Here is a 20,017-nt window from a genome sequence, read left to right on the forward strand (position 1 = left end):
TATTAGTAGTTACTAAGAACTCTCTTAACAATGTGAATCTGGAAGCTTTTCATTTTTTAACATTTAGCAGACTTCGTTTGATAATAATGGTTTCCACAGTATTTTAAGTTCTACGGATACTTTCCTGCAGAAAATCCACATGAGCACATAAAAGAAATCAAAATCTTCCAGCTTTACCTTAATTTCCCTGAACCTTTTTCAGAGAGTTCTACAACTTTTTTACATTCTTCTAACAGGTCCCGCACACACCCATGCTTATCTGGATATACTGTTATTTCCTACAGAATTTGAAACAGAAAAGTCATTAGAAAACCTGAAAATGTAAACAACCATATTAAAGCACAGAATACTGGATTCTTCTCTTCATCAAAAATTCATCTTTAAAAGATAACAATTACTAAAGTGCACACCTATGTTATCTTCAAAGTTTCTGTTAAGAACTGGCACTATTTTTCTAAATTTATTTTTTATGGGTTTTGGGGGTTGGGTTTTTTTGTTTGCTTGGTTGGTTTTTTACATAAGGTACAACTTCATTCTAATTTTGTGTTCGTCAAGGTGTGTGAACTGCACCATAATCACAGCCATACCAGCTTTGACATAGAAATGATAGCAAGTATGTAACAGCCAGCCTCACTCACCTCTTCCCTAAACTGGCTATTTAGCCATATGCATTTAAAACTTCTTCTGTTTTCAAAATCAGTTATTTTCATTTTGAGCTTAAAGAAGAAAAGAAAAACACTTTAGGCATACTTTGTATAGGGCAGAATTATTTTTTTTTTAATTCGCACCAATAAAAACAAAAGACTCTTACCTGTTGGTAGTAAAGTTTTTTAGGTTGCCTAGGCTTGAAGAACTGCAGAAGATCTCTTAAAGTACCTTCATAATTATGTCTAAGAGGATTACCAGGGCCATCCCTATAACTACAGAAGGAAAAAGAAAAACATAAATATCTCTATAATCCATATCACTGCTCAGTAAATTGAAGTACCAAGTACATTTTTGTTCTTGGCTTCCAGTTTCATATAATTGCTAGCACAGCCTAAACAGCATTATATTCAGTGCTTTAGTGATTTTTAAAAACAGGTGAGTGTATGGGAACAGAAATACCATTCACTGTGTGTGTTAACTCTCTTGGATGTTAACAAGCTCGCCTTGAATGCTGCAGGGTGGCAGACCTACATTCCTCTGAAACTACTATTATAGCAGCACATGCTTTAGATTGTGAAAGGTTAATTTGCGGAGCCATATGACACAGCAAATTCCAGAGTGACCACAGCACTGTAAACTACAAAGAGCTACTCAAATTACGACAGGCTCATTGATGATGAAGGGAGATACCTACAGGTTAATAAAGAGCGATCTACATTTACATGAATACAAAAAGACGATGTAATTTTTGTGTGCGCATTATTCCTGCAGCATATATATAACTACTAATATGCTGTTTTCTGCTATAGTTTTATACAGATTAAAATCGAGTTTTAGACAACTGTGCCTGAGAACACCACTTTAAGCAGAAATGCCCCCTTTTAGCAGCTGTGAACTTGTTAGATCATTGTCATCTTCATAAAACCTCATTTGCAGACTTTGGGGGAGGAGGGGGAAAATCAGTGAAGTAACTCCTGCATTTAAACCTGTAAAATCAGCAAAAATCCTGCTTTTATGTGCACTTGTTTCTGCTCTCCTCCATTCTCGAAATCTGCATTCACTGAAACAGCACTTGCATTAGCTTAATAATTTGTCCCATACAGTAAGTTGTAATTTGAAGTAATTAATGATTTTAGAAATTTAAACAGTGATCCTTTAAAATGCATCTTTTTTCAATGACATTTACTAGAACTCTTGTAAAACGTGGAATTCTCTGAGGCTCTAGAGCCAGCCATTGCAATATTTAAAACTGTCTATGCAACTTGCTGTGCATGCCAGAATGCTAACATTTTACTGGTAAAGAATTTGTTTACAACCTGGAAAAAGCTACAAAGTAACTGCTACCTATCTATATTTGGGCTAAGCATTTGGGCTAAGTATTTTAAAGAATAGTTTAGACACAGAACACTAAGGAAATCCATCTTACCCTTGGGACTTGAAAAACTGTAATAGCATTGGATCCGTATTAAGTCTTTGCGCAACTGTCTTTGCAACCTGCAAATAATTTTTTGTAAGTTCTGAATTATTTCAGTTATGACGTTGCTCTACAATCACACAGTCATTCATTACATGTCAAGAACATTATGCTACTGAAATTCTCAGAGAACCCCACTATGTCTGCTTCCCCAAGGCAAAATAAACTAGTATCTTTAGCTTCTGAACAGCTGACACAGCATAACATATATTAGGGAAAAAAAATGAGGAAACTGTCTGTTTTATTACAATAAATCCCTGTCACCAAAAGGCCACAAAATCAGCAACAATAGCTCTACTCCTCTCTTGGGTTTCTTTGTTTGTTGGGTTTTTTTTTTTTTTAATTTGTAGTGTTATTGGGGAAATAAGTAAGATGTGCTCTTTGAAAATCCCCACTGTTCTTTAATTCAGTCCAAGGAAGTTAGCTTGCTGGGTAATATCACCACATTATTCCCATCAGCATATTTCATGTCACTGCCTCACAAAAAGTATGGGGATCCTCTGTCTGTTTCTCCCTTACCAAAACAAGCTATAAAGAACATACACTTCAAGTAAAAATGAAATAAGAGAAAGCAAGTTGCCAAAAAGCAGACGATGAGAACTGGGTAGCAAAAGTCATCCCTGACTTCCCCTGTATAAGCAGGTGCTCAAAGTTCCTGCTTTTGGTGACAGAAAATAAACTCGTCTGTTTTTAAGTGATCTCTTTGACACTGATAAAAGCAACAGCAGGAAAACTGTAGGGAGCCAAATCTACTCAGGCTCTTAATAGATCAGACCAACTTTATTTTAATTTTTTTTAAAGTTTCATTGTCCAGTTTTCCTCTTCTAAACACCCCCTGGTCACCCTTTATGAACACAACAGGTTTGACCCGTTAGTGCCACTGAGCATTAAACAGCGTTGTGTGAAGAAAGCAATACAGTTTGGTCTACAAAATGAGTATTGTTGGCGATATTACAAGCAGAAAATAGGTATCCCCAGGTTCCCAAGGTATTTTTCTTTTAACAGCTAAATAACTTGAGGAAGTTTTATATGTCACTTAGAAAGCAAATGCATAATTTCATTAGAATATAATTTCCCTGACAGAGCAGAATGGCATTTCAACAAAGAATCCTATTGTCAAATAACTCATTATTAATAAAACTGGGTGGTTTTTTTTTTTTTAGAGTATTTTCTTCTCTCTTATGCATTAGAGGGTTCCTATCCTATTGTCAAATAACTCATTATTAATAAAACTGGGTTGGTTTTTTTTTTAGAGTATTTTCTTCTCATAAGCATTAGAGGGTTCCTTAAGTTTTTCATTACTACAAGGCAAAAAGCGTACAAGAACAGATCTACTCTTTTCTAAAAATATGTATAATGTGCTTGAGAACTAATGCAAAAGTTACTTTCAGAACAAGGAAACAAAAGCAGAGAAACAAATAGGACACATGCCTGAAAGTAATTCATCCTATTGGATAAAGTAACAACAAAGCCTGGGTCATTGGGGATGGTTTTATCACAGAAAATTACATCCACGCGATGATAGAGGTCTCGGAAGTATTCTTTAGCTGTTGGTAGTTCACTGTTATCATTTTCTGGGTCATCCCTACAAGAGCAAACAAATGATAATACCATTACACATCACATTTTTACACATACAAGCAGTTAGGCTTTTAAAAACAGTAAGTCACCGACAGTTGAGAGATACAGAAATACAGTTTAGAAACCTTTTTAAAGAGCCACCACTTGTACACAGTAGAACTAATACAGTCAGTAGTGACCCACACCTCTGAGTATTTCTGTGCGGTGCAAGGGCAAACGCACTCACATGCTGTGCTCGCTCATTTGGCAATCTGGCAGTACTCTGATTCCAGTCGTTTCACAGCGGCATTCTAGCAGTAGTCTTCCCTCCCTCCCACCCTGGCACATTACTGTGTGTCTGTATTAACGCTGCCACAGCTTTCCATATACTCCTGTATTAACTGCTTTGCACAGAGCCCAGATGTACAATAGCACTCCTTGAACCACAGAAACAAAACAGTCGGCACAGATGCTGGTTTGGGTCACTACTGACTGGTACCCCTATCTTCTCAGCGGAGAAATAGCACCAGGGTACAAGCTGTGCACTTACCCAGGAGTCAGCAGCCAGCCAAAGGTGCATAACACCAACTGGGTCAACAGGGAATGCGAGTTCCAAGGCATGACATGAGAAATACATTCATCTCACATAATCTGGGGTAAGAGTGCTGAAGATAGACTAGCTGGCTTCCACCCACTGTCAGCCCATGGAGAGAAACAGAGCAACACAGTTGGGTGTGACCATCAGGAGTGAGAGCATAGAAATGCTGATTTATAGCCCTGACAAGCTTATGAAAGATCCCTTTAACGGATACAAGATGCAGGAGTTCTCCTTTTGCCTTGGAGAAAACTCCAGTTGAAGCACCAGTACACCTATGAGTCGCAGACGCTCAGGCAAATTGGGAGCATCTCATCACTGTGGACCAATATGGAACTTATCGTGAGCCGGAGTAAAAGGAAAAAAAAGGGAAAGCAGTTTAGTGTAGTTCTAGGCTGAAAGGAACTCCAAGCCAAGAGCCTTGTACAGTGGAAATGGTACAGAGCCCGAGATCTGAAATGCCAGTAGGCTCTTCAGTGTCTGAGTTACAGTGGCTCCAAGTAAAAAGCTGCAGAACTTAAGACGCATTGCTGAACCACACTCTTTGGTAATATTAAGACCTATTTTAGGTTATTAGTTTTCTAAACTAGAATGAAACCTTCTTTTCCTTAAATAATGTGGCATGTGATAATCAAAATACTACCAATATTTTCATTTCCCCTTTGAATAAACAAATGAGAACTGCTGAGAACGTCTACTATTGGAAAATTACACTTTGCTCTTGTTAAAAATGCTAAGTTAAAGGAAGTTCTGCTTTCAAAGTGAACCAGGTGATTTAATTGCAATAACAAGCTGGCCCCTTAAAATACATACTTCTGAAACACTATGATGTCGCCATCCATGAGTTCATCAAGAGCTTTATCAAGAGATACATCATAGTCTTGAATCCTTTCTGTTAAATTGGGTTTAACTTCCTGCAGTAAAGGACAAAAATTGTTGATCACAGAATAAACAAAAGACAAAAATAAAGGTCACAATAGTAAAGAAATCATCAGATAAGGTAACTTGTATCTTCTTTCAACTGAAACCAATGGCTAGAAATATATATGTAAATTAAATGTAATCTTAGCTAAGGTCCAGATACATCTAATTGCTATTGATAAAGCTGGCTGCTCATTTTTACCTCTGGAGTCTCACTCAAGTTATCTTAATTTTCAAAAGTATTTTATCATTCAGCATTATTTTGTTAGCACTGAAAAGTTTCCAAAATTCAGAGATTAATTTTCTACCAATGCAGCTTCCAGAACACTGATTATGCTCACTGGTTTTAATAGTGCAGAACTTTTGTACAGCAATTAAATTTTTTTTAAAAAATAACAAGGCCGTATTAAAAATGCATATATTCTAAAACATCTATATGCATATTACATATTTATACTTGCAGGTTGACGTCTTGGGATAAAAGCACCTGTCTAAACAAACTGGAATCAAACTGCAACCCTGACCCGCACAGAGTACAAGTACCTGACAGTTCTGCTTTTCAGCATGGCAGTGTGCGCGCTCCCCTGGAACCACCAGAGAGAGCAGCACGACTGCTAACAAAAATCGCAATTAAAAATCCAATTCCTTGTTCTTACTACAGCAAGGACTTTGCCTTGGCAAGATCTGCATCTTCAGCACTCAATAAATACAGCCGTTATAAAGATTTAGTATTTCTATATTTGGGCAGAAACATGATAGCAGACTAAGTATTTTGTTTGCTGACTTCTAACTTAGTGAAGGAAGAAGATGCAACATTTCCTCAACTCCACTAAGGGGGGCACTGAAAATACAATGGCCAATAATGTTAGCAGCTTTAGCTCCTCTAACACTGCGACTCAGAGGATATGCACAGATTTAGCACAGCAAAGCTGCTCATGTAGGATCCCTCATGTAGAGATTTTTTGTTTTTAAAGCCTCACACTTCTAGTTGTTTAATTTTAAATCTGTTTTGAAGTTAACTATCTGCTGATATTCTCTTGCAGCACTGTAGACTTCAAAGCTACAGGTTACAGAGTGCTTATGATTTATAAATTACCATTGTTATGAGCAACCTTTTTTTAACCAATAAAGCTTCTTTTTCTCTCGTTATAGCATGTAAAAGACAAAAATGGTACAAAAAGTCTATCAATCCAAACCTCATAGAGGATAAGGTTAGTTTCTTGTGGAAATCCTGCTCTCTCACACATAACTGGAAGCAAGTCACCTATTGGAAAAGAAAAGGAATGTGAAATGTGTTGCACTTCAACTGCTAGTGAGACCTCTTGCAAAAACAAGAGAACATATTTTTCTACCCTGGATAAATAGTTTTAAAATGCCTAAGAAAGAGAGCCTTCCAGGTTAAAGCTTCCCTTATTGACATTCAACCCAGAGCTAGACTTTAAGGTTTCCTTCCCTTCATCTGAACAACAACAGAAACATGTGCAAGGCCATCCAAGATCAAAGAGATGAAATAATACTGTTCCTTCCCCAGAGAAAAAATTTTAATCTCTTTTTAAAAAAAAAAAAAAACACAACATGTTAAAGCAGCTAAAATACAAAATTAGAAAGCATGTGCAAGTCAACAAAATGAGACGTTCAAAATGACAAATCGAAGTATTTTTACTCAGTGGACATTTGCTGACTTCTTTAAATGGACCCATATGAAAACCAAGGCTCCCGCCCAATTCAGTCTGAGCGGCTGCTCTCAGGCTACCATAGTGAAAAGTTGTACAAGAGTTATTTTAAAAGCTATTGCAGAAGTACATTCCACAAAAAAAACTTGAAATAGAAAGAAAAAAACACCCAAACTGGGGAGTAATATCAAATCACAAAGCTTTACAGCAAGTCTGAAACAGCTGTTTATGTTCAGCAACACCAGGTGAACACAGCACACCTGTAACAAAAAAAATTAACTGACAGCCAACAGTATATTAGGGCACTGCTCTCAGCCTTGCAGAAAGTTTCACTGACACAACATAGGGAAGAAAACTATCAGGTGTTGGGAGAAATCAGAATTTCTTTCTGTGGCCTACCTTTGATTTCAGTAATAAAACTAATATTAAAAGAAAAGAAAGATAGATATGCAATCTATTATCTTTAAAAAATTTCAGTTACAACAATGAAATTGAATTTTAGAACTCACGTATTTTACAGGATATAGGTGTGTAGATATGTCCACAATAATTCAAACTCCGAGTCTTCGGATCATACATCTTCAGAAACAACATTACATCATCTACAAGTTAAGAAACAAGATTTAATTTTAAGTCAGACTTATCTGAGTATGTCGGGGGTGGGATGGGGAAATCACCTAGATATTTTTCTTTAAACAGCAACAAAAATGTGTTAAGAATATTTTAAAATATTCTTAAATACTGAATTTTTATACATCAACTTTATAGATATATAAATTTATTCAGTGATTCTAAAAACATGTGAAACATGTCTTACACTTGAAGATAAATGAGGAAAAAACTGCATGAGAAAAACTAATTTGAACACTGTAGTTTGATGGGTACATCAATGTCACCATTGAAAAAAGGAGCGCACAATATTTTCTGAGATATACCCAAAATAAAAGTATTTTGTATTTACTCAAGTTTTAGCATATATGCTTACGATCTTTATCAAACTTGGGTAATGTTGCTCCAGTAGCAGCCATCTCTGGATCTACCGTTTCCAAAAATATTGTCCATGGATTTTCATTGTCACTGAGCTCAATCATCTATGTAGAAAGATGTGGAAGAAAAAAAAAGTCTCTGGAGAATATAATATAATATAACATAACCTGATATCTGCATTTTCATCAGATACAAGAACTTTATGACATTCTGTGAGTGGGAGAATTATTTTTTTTAGTTGTGTTAACCACAGGAAGTTTATGAAGTTTATTAAGGGAAACAATGACAGATATAAACACACCAAAAAAGTTTTAATGAAGCATAAATGATAGGTTTTATTAAAAATGGACCTATTTCTTTTTCATTTAAAAAATATACCTACAGCTATCTTTATTATGGCAAGAAAATTACTTCACTTTAGAAGTAACAGGACAGTGAAACCAGTCACTGTTTTTTTGCGGTATTTAGACACAATGTTTTACATTTTAAGCAACACATTTCATTAAATCCATAGTTTTTGCCCAAATAATGGAGGACTCAAAAAGACATTTCTGTTTGAAATCTAACAGAAAAGTCATGATCATGCTTTTTTGCATGGAAGAAAAATCATGCACCACACTCCTCCCTCCTGTCCAAATCAATCCACTAAATCTCAAGTCTTCTCACACATCAAACTTTACCAGATACAGGTTAAATTAAAACCCTAAAAAAATCTGATGTCCCAAACTTACAGATTCTTGAGAGAACTAAAAATCATGGGCAACATACAGAAATAAGGTCCTCTATCAATGAGTATTTACCGTTTTATTGCCATCTGCTTCATTATCTAACATTGCAGGTCTTTTTGTTCCATTACTTCTAGCTTGCATTGGCCATAATCTGATCTGATCCTGGGGAAATCCCTAAAATAAATGAAAATTGTGACAGGAAACAAAACCAACCAACGGCTAAGATACTTTTATTAAACCCAAACAGATCTTCTATTTTAAAAGGTCTAAATTATGACTGCTGCCAATACCTGGAGAAGATAAGACTATGAAGTAACCATAATGTAATAAAATACATACAGATATTCAGCTACAGAAAACTTACCATCGTTTGAGAGAGATTTTGAACAAATTCTGTAAGCGTGGAGTTTTTTAATACTTTGAAAACAGTGTATTTCACTTTTTCTTCATCATACATATCATTGCCTTGGTGACCACAGAACTGATCCTCTGCCACTATCTGAAAAATTACATTTAAAGGTTACTATTCATATTAACTCAGCTGCACAATGTAATACCTTCTCATGATGCTTTACTATGCAACGTCACTGGCTCTCTGGATAGTGGCACACTGCTAACACTATTTGTGTTCTCATGAAGAAAATTTGCAAGTATGCAGATTATAATGAAATTTAAAAATTGTGATTGATAGTCAAATCAGTGTAAGTAATTAAAATACACTAATTCTTACAAATCGCAAACAATTAAAAACCAGTTGCGCTTAGATCCCAATCTTGGAAACGTGCTCTAACAATCCTGGCACTTAGAAAAGGCTACATAATTATTTTACTGGTGTAATGCAAGGAGGCTGGCCTAAAATGTTTCCTGTATCTCCCACAGCTCCCATGCATTCTTTGTTAACAGAAAGACAAACGGTGCAACTCTGCCAGTCTCTCCACTGAAAACAGCTCTAGTGTAAATGCAGTGTAGAACAAGCTGAACTTCACCAATATCTCTATTTATGAACACCACAAAGAAGATGCAAGGAAACATGGAGGCAAATGGAAAATGGGTTCTATTTTCTTCTGCCAGATGGGCTCTGGGAAGAGCCATAAACAGGGTTCCTTAAGGCAATTCATAACAATCTAGTCCATCTGGCTTTTCCAAAAAGATAATTGCAAATATAAGCACTCTCTCCTTCTGCTTCTACTTGATGAGCTCAGTTTGGCAGTGGTCCAGGCTTGCAGCCTATGGCTAGATACATTCTAATTTTAGAAAATAATTCCTGAAGCAGATAGAAGTGTGGTGGCAGGGCAGCCATTTAAAATAACCTGGTCCTTTTCCTTTCACCCGAACTTGCTATTTTTGCTTGCAAGCGCGTAAGTTCTAGAGAAAACAGGAATGTCTGTAACATACAGTACTGTTTGTTTCATTAGGATTCATTGCATGTGTAACTATACTTACAAACACTAAAATCTTAATTTCACTTCAAACGCTACTTCCAAACACAAATTAAAAAAACTGAAAGTCAAGGTTTGTCTTGGGTGGCTCAAAATTCTGAATTTTAATGGTAAGGTAGTTGCAACTTGATCTGTTTCAAAAGCTGACCTGCACTTGCATATAGAGGTGAGCTTCCTGCCTCTCCTTCCTCTTCTGAGCTTCTATCCTCTTCTCTTCTTGTAGCCTTTCTACAAGTTGTTGAGGAATATCATGGTCCGTGACAGGCTGCAAAACTTCACCTACAAAGCAGATTTTTGTGATGTCATTTCAAGATTTACATCAAACAGGGTTTTCTTCATACACACTTGACTTCCCTCTGATTTGAAGTCAAAACCAGCTTTTTTCATCTTTTAATTAAAAACATGGTTTGATATCATCATGTTTTGGCAAAAGCAGCATTTTCTATGCCGAGCCAAAACGCACTACTTCCATGAAATATGTATCAGACTTCCGAATTAAATATTCATTTTCAGGATTAAAAAAATATTTACCACCTCTCAATTTTTTCAGTATACATATATCTATATATTTATAATCAATCGGATCTAGCTTCCATCACTGAAGTTAGTTCACTAATTTTTCCATCCTATAAAACAATCAAAGCTAGGGACATGGTTTAGTGGACATGGTGGTGTTGGGTTGACAGTTGGACTTGATGATCTTAGAGGTCTTTTCCAACCTCAATGATTCTATGATTCTAAAGCACTCTGCAGATACAGTCTTGCCTTACTGTGCGCCAAGACAAAACGACACCAGATTAGCCAATACTTTCCAAAAGTGAGAGAAAGGGTGGTTGATCCCACAGAATCTATAAATTCCAACTATAACTAATGAAGCCCCTTTGTATAGGAAGACTGTCAACAATTCAGAAGTAAAATATAGCTGTAAATCCCTGTATGTAAAAATCTAACTTGGAACACATGCAGATTATACATACTTAATTTTGATTCCCTGATGTAAACCAACATGTACGCATTCGTACAGTGCCGTACAGATAAGTCATCGTCATGACCTCCATAGTTGTGTTCAATCGCTTCTTCCTTTGTACATCTTGATACAACATCGTCATCAAATTTACACCACTAGAGAGAAAATTTTATATAAGTATAACTTTACACACAAAAACATGTTCCTGAATGATAAATTAATCCTATTTCTGGCATGTCTTTCAGCTCTTTGAAGTAACTAAAATCGCTCTTCAAGCAGCATGAGTTTAAAAAAAAAAAAAAACTAGTTCAGTGTAATTTGTGCTACCTGCTACTTGCGCTGAGCATAAGGAAGGCCGTAAATACCAAACCTTTACTGAAATATTTGAACATTTCACACTGAATATCAAAAGCCCAATTATTCAAAGAACTTTTTCTTAAGACTGTTATTCAAATATCTAACATTTCTATATGAATTTCAGAAAATTGACCTTATTTGTTGCAAAATAAAATAAAAAGCAGCGATGCACACAATATCTAGTAATTATTTGTACATTTGAAGTAATTTACAGCAAATTTTAAATTAAAACAATAAAGCCAATTAAGAATGAAAGACAAATAGCAATGAATTCACAGCAAAATCTGACTTCTACTTTTACTGTGAACAGTCATGTACACACAAAACCAGTCAACTCAAGGGAAGAGGCACCTGACCTATAAACATCCAATCCAATAAAGTCACCTAAACCTTTAACAGCGGGACATGCAAAGATATTGAACTTCTGAGTCATGGAAACATTTGAAACATTCATGTTTGCTTCAGCATAAAGTCAGCCTAAAAAAACGCTGGATAAATTTGACTGCAGAAGAACTTCAACACATACACAGACACAACTGAAGGGATTCCCTTAGTTAGAAGTCTTTTGCCAAATGCCAATAGCAAAGAGGAAGCTGCTCCTCTTAAGAAGGCAAGTGATTCTTTAATGCCTCCAAATGCAGGTTCCTCCCTAAAGAGCAAAAACTAGACACGAGGGCTGCTGGTTTTACTTTTTGTAAATACAAAGTAAGTTTCCCGAATACGTTAGAATAGGCGTCAAATGAAAAAGCATCAAGCTAAGAACTACATGGAGAAGTCAAATCCCTGTGTGATGAAGTGAGTGTGCCAGCATGCTCTTCTGTTAGGGAACAAAAATTCCAAAGATTTGCTCATTATGAAAACTGCAAGTATATATACTTGCAAAACACAAATATGTTTAGGTGCTTTTCAATACTCACTTTGCCATCCCCCTTTGGATTTAAGTAAACAACATAATGTCCACCATGGTTATCTCCACTGTGTACTAGAACTGCATGAAGAATGTAATTGGCAGGATCTTTAGGATCTGTTTTTTGCAAAAATTCATCTAGTGGCAACTGTTCAGGAAACTCAAACCTAGTTTTGAAAAGAATTAAGACAGTTGTATTTGTAGTTAAGACAGACACATGCTATTATGCAGGACATCAGTACTTATTCCTAAAGCAAGTTACAAAAACTGAACAAGTTATTGTTACAATGCCAGGATATACTGCACACAGTGGCAGACTTTACACTGTTTTAATATGGAATAAAAATAATCTTCATAAGCATGTGAGAAAAAACATGCCCTCAGTAACAAGGGTAAGAGCATTTCACTGAAATAGTGCTGCTTTGGATTCACTATCTCAAGGGAAAAGCTCAGAACCTGTTATTTTCTGGTACACAAATACAGCTTTTCTAGCACAGGTACCACTGGACTGGAACATTATTTTGAAGTGTCTTTCAGCTACTGCAGTCTCACCTTCTTGGTGAGACTGAAATCGCTGCAATACAGATTTAGTTCACAACCGACAATGTATCTCCTTGAGAAATTATCAGCCTCTACTTACAGTGAGTGGGCATGGAAATAGATGGAGGGAAAGCAGAGGACTACTTACTCATCCTACTCACTCTTGTGGCAGCCTATGGGAATGTACCAACTTTCCACACATGGCACAAAGAATGTTACACAAAGCATTAAAAGAGACACATTCACTTGTTTCATATCCAAAACAACAGCTACAAATGACTAAGTATTCAATTTGTCATTCAGATCCTTAACGTTCAATCAGTGCACCTTTTGGGGACCTCTAACATGTGCCAGCGCACACACCTTCCTCTTGGAATTGATTCAAAAATAGGATTTTGGCAAATTATGTTTGATAAAATACATTAACAGGTACAAATTGTACAGTGAAAACACACTTACCTATCATTTATCTTGATGTTTTGGTCAGTCTGAGGATCATACATAAATCTCATGAGCTGTAGGTGTAATACTGGTGGCAATGTTAGGAACTTCACACCTTTCTCTGCCTCCTAGACATTTTAAAGGAAATACAGGGTTGAAATTGCAAGATTTTTAGCAACTCAAAATAGTTGTTTTCTGCACACTCCTTCTATGGACTTTTATTTTATAGGCTTGACAACACAACGTGCACCAAAGAATGTTCAGAACTGAGGTGGAAGTTAACTGTCTTAATGCTCACCAACCTTCCCATGAGCTACTCCAATAACACTTACAAGAACTCAGTTCATTTAAATTTAGGCCATTCATATAAGCACATGTGAACATTTCACTGCATTAAGAGCAAGTTACCCATATAAATAAAGTTAAAAGAGTATACGGAGGAGAAAACTAATTTTTGATCAATTAAGAATTTCATGCTCATTGTATTCTGCCAACAAATATTCAGCTACCACGCTGTACCTTCCTAAGAACAGCTAAAGAATATATAGAACATTACTCACAAAAACTGGTATATGGAAGCTGCAAAAATAAGCTTTAGCAAAACAAGGGTTTTTAAAAAGGACTTCAGCTTCCTACAGTGAGTGCAGCAAAGTGCAGCTGAAAAGCTCAGAAACATGTGCGCACACATAAATGTTTAAAATTCCATGGGTTCATTTGGCATTCTTGTTGATGATAAAAAAAAATGACCTCACTAAAGTTACTTTCAGAATTATACCGCGTTTTTACTAGACACATGGAAGAACAGACTACTCTTAGAGGAAGAACTTCTCAGTCTTGAGATTAGTAGAGAAGTTAACCATTCTAGTCACTAAAACACTTACAGGTATAAAAGTAAAACTCAGTGCTGAGTAGACTGTTTTAAAATCCAAGCTCCATTTTAAGAAACCTAACAGCAATTAAGAGGAGCTATATAAAAGCTTGTCTAAGAAGAAAAAAAATCGCCAAAATCAGTTGATACAACCTAGAATGGGTTTTGCAACATTTTTTGTCTACCATAGCTTTGTTAAGTTATTTTATCAAGGACAGAGAAATAAAATTTAAAACCAAATTAAAAAAAGAAAAATACCTGCAAGCCATGTTCTCCTGCATCATACTTGTTATCACCATCCAACTGTTCCACTGCAACGTAGTCAATGAAGGACTCAAAAACTAAATGGAAAAAAAAGATCGGGGAATTGTAGAGAAGGAGGAAGAAAAAAAATGTGAGTTCACTCTAGCCTGGCGGCTTAACAATGTATTAATCAAATAACATATTAAGACATGAGGGCTTGTGTTTGAATTTTACTGTTTTTATTGTTAAAAAAACAGTTTTATATTGCTTAAGAATGTCAAGAAATGCACCAAATTGTAGGGGCATACATAAGAATATAAACAGATTTTAAAAATCACAGTTACAACTGTCTGCCCAATCTCCTATTCTCACTTTGCAACTGTTAAGTATCAAGCTAGATGATTCTGTTTGCTGGACTCTTACATGTCCTTTTTCATGTCTTGTATGCCAAGTACTTGATAAAGTGATGATAGGGGACCACTGTTATGCTGCTCCAATTAGTTCACTCTTTTTATTTGCCTATTACTATGGTCAGGTCTAAATAAGAATCTATTTCCTCCAAGTTCATCTTCATATATAAATTATAACCTACTGTGACAACACTACTGTTATCACCATGGCACAGTATGCACTTTTACGACACCAGGAAAACTCCTAAAATTCAGAGTGTTTTATGGAAAGATATCAGTGAGAGAATTAGGGAGGAAGGAGCATGGAAGGGAAATGGGAGAAGGGAAAAAAGGTCACGTAAGCAAAAAACATTTTCTGCAGAAAATGTTTTCAATGAGGTGTCAAAGAATCTTTCCTCTGAAATTAAAGCAAGGATATTTCAAAGTGCTGAACACCAACAAACCCATTTGAAATCAAGAGGCACTAAAGGTGTCCAATATGTTGAAGTATTTGATTGGTGCATATCACAATGTATCACTTACTATTTTTCTTTCCCTTTATACTTAGCTGGATGTCATAATAATCTTCTATTCGTTCAGATCGATAGTCTACGTGTTTGCATTGGATATAAGACTGTAAACAAAAAAACAAAAACCCACAGATTTTCATTGTAAACAAGTAACAGTTAATTTAAATTAAAAAAAAAAAAAGATTAAATACATACCACCATCTTCCCTCTGAACAATTTAGGAATAGTGCCTTCTACACATGTGCCTTTCATTTTATTTTCCACGTTATCAAGCAGCTGAAAGAAAAATTAAGTTTTTACATAGGATAAACTTGCAGTTTTTTAATTTATTCATCACACACAGATGACTACTTCACTGATTAAACTCTAAGTCACTTGCATAAAAATGAAATGTTAGTCTATTCATACTGGCATCTCCTTTCTAGTCCTTTAAACCCTCCTCTTCCCTCTAAAAACTGCACTGAGGACTACCCCAGCTACATTCCTCTGAGTATGGAAAACCTCATAAATGTAACAATGCATTTGCATCTTCAAACTATGGCTATACAAGGACCACTAGCATACGTGCCGTTTATTTTCAACCTTCCCTATCCTTTACAAATTCCTCACCCACAAAAGGCCACAATCAATTCCATTCTTAAAAAAGAGAAACAAAACAAGGTAAAACCTCTATGTCTTAGAGACCTAATTTAAATTAACCAGTGCCACTATTACTAGGAGTGTTACTAAATTATATTATATATACACAATATCAAGAGACAACATTATGCATCACATCAGTAATAAATAGTAAAAACATACCACTCGACATAATTCCTGGACATCATGTTGCATGAAGCTGTCTAAAGTTTCCCACCTTTGTAAGGCAAATTAATACAAAATCATTATATTATGAAGAAAACTTACAGCTCAAAAGACATTTTTGTGATTTCTTTGCAGATCAAGAATTTAATACACAGCAAGACGTAAAGACTCTCAGATTTAGTACTGGCTGATGCACAGGTTTTTTTAGTTCTGCAGCATTTACTTGGCAGTAAGAATGGGCAGTGAACTTGTGGGACATTTTGGCAGCCGTTCTGTGCCCACCTGCCTTCTCTCTGTGGATCTGGGGACGGGGACCGGGAAGGCAGCAGAGCCAGCCGAAGAGCCAGGGCCAGGCTGTTGCTAGCAGAAGAATTCTTCCAGTCTACAACCTAGTCTCAGTTCACGTCAAAAAAAACCTCTTAAGAAAAGGCCTGGGAGCAATTCAATGCTGTCAGAATAGTTTCCACAGCATGCTTCTAGCTGCCTCTCTTCTGAGGGCCCTTCAGGTGCAGTCAAGTAGCGTTCAGGGATTATTTCGGCACATGAAAGGAAGTAAATGGATTTATAGGAAATACTGGTTCCTTTGTGCTCATCTAAACAGTTAATCCTGGACGCACAGTAACTCCAAGGATGCAAGGTGGCATCCAGCTTCCTGAACCGTCCTTGTGCAAACACACTCATGTGAAAGAGGGGTGAGAGCAACAGCCTCTAAACACCTTGTAGCCAAGGTGGCACACTGCAACAAGGGCATTCAGCACTACTGCCTTAAATAAAAAAGAAGCATAAAGTGTTTTTAGTTTCAGCATGAAATACTTTCTCCTATGAACTCTTTAACTTAAACTCAAGAATGCTTTTTAAATTTTAAGTCTCTGACAACTCTTTTTGCAACAATCACTCCCAACTATATGAAATAAGCTATGTTTACTGTCGGCTTTAGCTTCAGCATGAGGTTCAACCCCGGCCCTTGAAGCCACAAGCAAAGGGGTGATCAGGAGCAATACTAACTTTATCTTCCCCTCCCACTCTCTTCTCTGTGACTCATCGCCACTGTCACACGGCAGCATACTACTCCAAAAAGTGTGCCAAAACAACTGTGTGGGGGTCCACACTTAAACAAGCTGAATTAAGTGACCTGTTGGATAATCAAGAATGGAAAATAACCTCCTGACTCCCTAGGTTTTAAATACTAGCCAGCTTAAAGGACAAAATCAAAGAAAAAGGTTACATACTAATATTAGGATAAAACCGGGCTCCTTCAGACAACGGCATCACTTTCTACTGAAAGAAGCCAAACTTAGAAACTCACAATACCCAGTAAAAAGTTACACTCTACACAGCATATAGGTAGGTCTCAAAAGGTCAGAAACCCCTCTCTGACTTAACGGGGGGGAAAGACCAAATCTTCCAACATATTCAAAAATTCCTTACCAAGAATGAAGGCAGGCATGAACACATTTTTAAAACCTTGCCCTCAGATACAAAATTTAGCATCTGCAACATCCTCGGAAAAGATCTCTTCATGCTACTGAAGATGACACAGTTGGGATCTTAACTCAAGATGAAATATTTATGATATCAGCAAGTCTTTCCAGTGTAACAGGACAGCAGCAGTGCTGATAAACTAAAATATACAGTGTGCTAGTAGGAAGAGGATACAACCAGATAAACATACAACACTGAGGTTACCGATTCCCCAAAAGGTGAAAAGGAAAGGTTACAAAGACGCAAGGTTACAAAGAGTCTTATCAGGACTGAGTGCTACTACAAGCTTTAGCAGAAGATGCGGGATCAGACACCTCACAAATGTGATGGACACTAGGACAGCTATGTGAAAAAGATGATACAAACTTCCTAACCTGTTTGTAAATAAAAAATGCTTGTCAGTATTACTACAAAAGACCAGTCTACAAATAAAGTGTGACAAAGTAATGCGAAATACAATCTTTTAGAACAATTTTTGATAAAATCCTACTCCATGCTTACACGACATGCAAAGATAAGGCTCGTAAAGATTATGCTAATCTTAATTTTCTGTCCTAACTTGTGCTCAACTGCAACATCAAGCTAGTAAAAAAAAATCCAGCACCCTCAATGCAGCTATATCGTGTAATTCTATGTCTAGAAACTCCAGATTTAAAATTACACTCTGTAACACCATCTCACAAGAAGTACCACCAGACTGGAAAAAATACTGGGCAGTTAACTGGATACTGGGCAAAAATGAAAATAAAAAGCAAGCCCTTTTGTAGATGTTTTATGGAGGAAAAGAGGGTGCTAGAATGAGGAAAATGCAAAGAATTACTTTGTGTGTGCGCTCCGACACCTTTACTTCATGCAACAGATACTCCTCTCAAGCTTTAAATCACGAAACAGAACACAGCATTAAATGCGTCCAAATTGTGCATAGGCAAAAACATGTGCATCTTTGATATGTCATAAGAAAATGTTAGAACAGTCATCAATGCAGAACTAACAATATGGAAATGCAAATTACTGCTATTTCTCTAAATTTAAAACATTTAAATTTTTTAAAAGAAGACATTAACAATACATGAACTGCAATGTTTCAACAGCGTATTTTGTCCTGAATTTTACTTAAGTAACATCATACAATTTTCAGGTAACAGGTAAACTATAACCCTGCTACTACTAACAGTTGTCTTCGACTGTGTACTGCTCCCCTCCCCCAAAAATCTGACTTTTGGATCAGCTGTCTTTAGTACTGACTATAAATAAAAACCTATCCAAGTAAACTAAGTAAAGTTAGCAATTAACATAATGCTATATTAACACTTCTCTGCACCTTTCTGAAAATAGCCTGATTTAAATAAAACCTTTTTAAAGAAAAGCTTTATGAAGCCTCTAATAGCCCAATAAATAGTCCAAATTTCTGAAACTTACCCAAAAGATTTTGTTAACTTTTTAGTTCCAACTGGTTTGTCACTATGTTGCAGCTCATAAAACACTCTTTGCAATGCTAACGGAACACTTTTGGATGAATCATCTCCTTCTGTGGGCATCATGTACACAGCCTGAAAAAGCATGTAGTTCAATTAGTATTTAAGGAAAAGTTTATTGCTCATATTGTTTATTGCATTCTTTCCTCTTCAGTGTCTTCCTTCATATAACTCCATTTAATCATCACTCCAAAAGATTCTGAAAAAAATCTCACACTGTAGTGTAAAAACAATTATCTGGAATCGCTCTTCTTAGAGCATAGTGGTTAGAAAGATGTGAACAACAGATTCCATTCATGGTTATTTTATCTAAATAGTTCCCTTATTCCACCCTAGAAAAGTAAATGCACTAAAGCATTCAACACCTTCAAACAACTTATCACCAATAATTAATACCAATCATTATTGCCTGGTACGTCTACGCAATCATCACAGGACCAGATATGCTGATCAATACTATAAGCTTTTGAAAATAACTTCAGTTTTGTGCTGTAGCTTGGCTATTCTGAATATTGTCACCTACAGCGGGGAAAAAAAACCCAACCAACCAACAAACAAACCCCAACCACATGAAACCATAAAGGGCAACAAGTGAACAAAACCAGAAATGGTCCACATGGAGGAGAAGGATGTCAGAGGAAGCTTTGAGATTCCCCCAATACATTCATTCCTACTTAACATCATCGCTGTCCAGCAAATAAACAGCTTAACAATTCAATTCACTGATTATACTGATCTGGGAACGATTGAGAACAAAGAAATTACACAAATAGACCAAACAGGGATTAGGAGAGCTCAATAGGCACCGAAATGAGATTTACTTTTAAAAAAGTGTACACCAATATATCTAGGGAAAAGTAACAGCAAAGAAGAGGTATTTACAGAGAGATGCTCATTTAGAAAGCATGAACGTAAAAAGAAAACACAGACAACTCTGGAAAGAGATTAGGTAATAACACATGAAAAAATGAAGACTCCAATATTAAGTA

At 36.2% G+C, this 20,017-nt stretch overlaps 1 protein-coding gene across 1 annotated transcript in view; it reads right to left on the reverse strand.

Moving 5' to 3' along the window:
* USP7 (ubiquitin specific peptidase 7) overlaps positions 1-20,017 on the reverse strand; it is a 44,907-nt gene that overhangs the window by 10,188 nt on the left and 14,702 nt on the right. The window contains exons 6-25 of the mRNA XM_009278091.1: positions 18,973-19,103; positions 16,069-16,123; positions 15,463-15,543; positions 15,281-15,371; positions 14,364-14,446; positions 13,256-13,365; positions 12,267-12,423; positions 11,003-11,147; positions 10,174-10,304; positions 8,951-9,085; positions 8,659-8,760; positions 7,857-7,962; positions 7,381-7,473; positions 6,395-6,462; positions 5,091-5,191; positions 3,554-3,707; positions 2,075-2,142; positions 812-920; positions 639-716; positions 178-278 (exon numbers count right to left, since the gene is read on the reverse strand). Of these exons, the coding sequence (XP_009276366.1) occupies positions 178-278; positions 639-716; positions 812-920; positions 2,075-2,142; positions 3,554-3,707; positions 5,091-5,191; positions 6,395-6,462; positions 7,381-7,473; positions 7,857-7,962; positions 8,659-8,760; positions 8,951-9,085; positions 10,174-10,304; positions 11,003-11,147; positions 12,267-12,423; positions 13,256-13,365; positions 14,364-14,446; positions 15,281-15,371; positions 15,463-15,543; positions 16,069-16,123; positions 18,973-19,103 (2,099 nt within the window). The remainder of the gene's footprint in view (positions 1-177; positions 279-638; positions 717-811; positions 921-2,074; positions 2,143-3,553; positions 3,708-5,090; positions 5,192-6,394; positions 6,463-7,380; positions 7,474-7,856; positions 7,963-8,658; positions 8,761-8,950; positions 9,086-10,173; positions 10,305-11,002; positions 11,148-12,266; positions 12,424-13,255; positions 13,366-14,363; positions 14,447-15,280; positions 15,372-15,462; positions 15,544-16,068; positions 16,124-18,972; positions 19,104-20,017) is intronic.

Source organism: Aptenodytes forsteri, unplaced genomic scaffold, assembly GCF_000699145.1.
Source record: "Aptenodytes forsteri isolate BGI_AS27 unplaced genomic scaffold, ASM69914v1 Scaffold26, whole genome shotgun sequence".
Classification (NCBI taxonomy): Eukaryota; Metazoa; Chordata; class Aves; order Sphenisciformes; family Spheniscidae; genus Aptenodytes; species Aptenodytes forsteri.